The sequence below is a fragment of the Meleagris gallopavo genome, unplaced genomic scaffold (genome assembly GCF_000146605.3).
Source record: "Meleagris gallopavo isolate NT-WF06-2002-E0010 breed Aviagen turkey brand Nicholas breeding stock unplaced genomic scaffold, Turkey_5.1 ChrUn_random_7180001828571, whole genome shotgun sequence".
Lineage (NCBI taxonomy): Eukaryota > Metazoa > Chordata > Aves > Galliformes > Phasianidae > Meleagris > Meleagris gallopavo.
The window spans coordinates 1-1631 of record NW_011101738.1 but is presented as its reverse complement, the minus strand read 5'-3'; the positions used below and the strand labels follow the sequence as shown (position 1 = coordinate 1631).

Sequence of the window (1631 nt, the reverse complement as noted above, 5' to 3'; positions counted from 1 at the left end):
AGGTTGCTCAGAGCGATGTCCAGCCCAACCTCAAATGTCTCCAGGGACAGGGTGTCCACCGCATCTCTGGGTACCCTGTACCAGTGCTTTACTACCCTATTCCTGTAAAAAAAAAAAAACAGCACGTTTTCCTTATGTCCAGTCCACATCTCTCCCATTTTAGTTTAAAACCATTTCCCCTTGATACTATCCTGTCTGATAGAATATTTTCCATCCCAATCAGTTTGAAAGCTTCTATATATTTTCAGCAGGCACTCTTAAAACAGTGTATTTCTTTGAAATTTCATGCAGGAAGAAGCTTGGTTTTCAGCAGTGCAGAGGTTGTTGCTATTGGCTTAAGGGAAATGGAAACAGACCTATATAAGTAAGTCCCTCACAGGGCATGCTCTCTGACTCCTGAGGCAGCAGTGAGAATGTGGACAGTTTGGTGCTTGGTCTTGTACTTCTTTGGAGCAAGTAAGGCATCAGCTGAGACACCATGCCTGTTTTGCTGTGGGGAGAATGCAGTCTGCTTTCTAACTGTGTTACTTTTGCTTTGTCTCACAGGAGCTAAGATAACACAAAACTCAAGTCTGGTGCTGAAAGAAGATGAGAATGCTACCCTGGGATGCAGTCAAAATGATAATCACGATTATATGTACTGGTATCTGCAGCAGCCAGGGAAGGGGCTGCAATTAATCTATTATTCATATGGAGCAAATCAGGAATATAAGGGTGATATTCACACTGGATACGAAGCTAAGCGGTTAAGCCAAGAATACTTTCGTTTAGATATCATGTCTGTAAAGAAGAACCATTCAGCTATCTATTTCTGTGCCTCAAGTTTGGACACAACACTTCAAAGTCATTTGCTTTCTGTACGTAAACTCCTCTCCAGTACCTTCCCTCAGAAGGGAGTAGCTCTCAGCACTCCCAGGATAATGGTACGTAGGTCAAGGTGCTATTCACAAAACATAGGCTGCTGGGGAGCCGGACCAAGAGAGGTCGAGCAGGTTCCGTTTCATTGATGAATTTCTCTTTTCTGATCAGCAGTTCATCCTCTATCATGTCATAACAATCCTTGAAGTTTGTTAATCAAATCCAGGCATACAATGATATTCACTGTGCCTGGAAAGGTTGTCCTGATATCAAGAACTGAAGAGAACTGGATCTCAGAAGAACTAGAGAAGTGGGATATTGTAGTATGCGACCTAAAATGAAATCACATCCCAGAAAAATATAGATATATTTTTATTCAGAACTTGATATTTTTATTCAGAAATTGCTAACACAGTCCGGATTTCTTCTGCACGAAGCATCAGTTGTATACATGCTACATCTATCCATTTATGACTCATACCTATGTCCTTGCTGCAGCCTGATAAGCTGTAAGACAACCTCTGTCCATTCAGTTTACCCCTTCCATCCTTGGATGAGTTGTGAGTACATTTCTGACAACCCTGTGATCTTTCTTCTTGCAAGTTCTCAGCATTCTCTTTGATTTTGAGCAAAGTCTGAAGCTAAGTCGTAGTTTGAAGACAAAAGAGTAAAAGGAGGAACAAGCAGGATGTGAATATAATTTTAATTGCTGTACGAATTCTTCATACACGCACAAAGAATGTTAGGTCTCTCACACACAAAGACCTCCCAGT

The 1631-nt window shown here is 41.3% G+C and overlaps 1 gene segment (V, D, J or C); it reads left to right on the top strand.

The window, feature by feature from the left end:
* The first annotated feature begins 345 nt into the window (after positions 1-345).
* On the top strand, positions 346-1022 carry LOC104915592. The segment is given in 2 exon segments: positions 346-456; positions 547-1022. Coding segments are annotated over 2 exon segments (504 nt in total).
* The last annotated feature ends 609 nt before the right edge of the window (positions 1023-1631 follow it).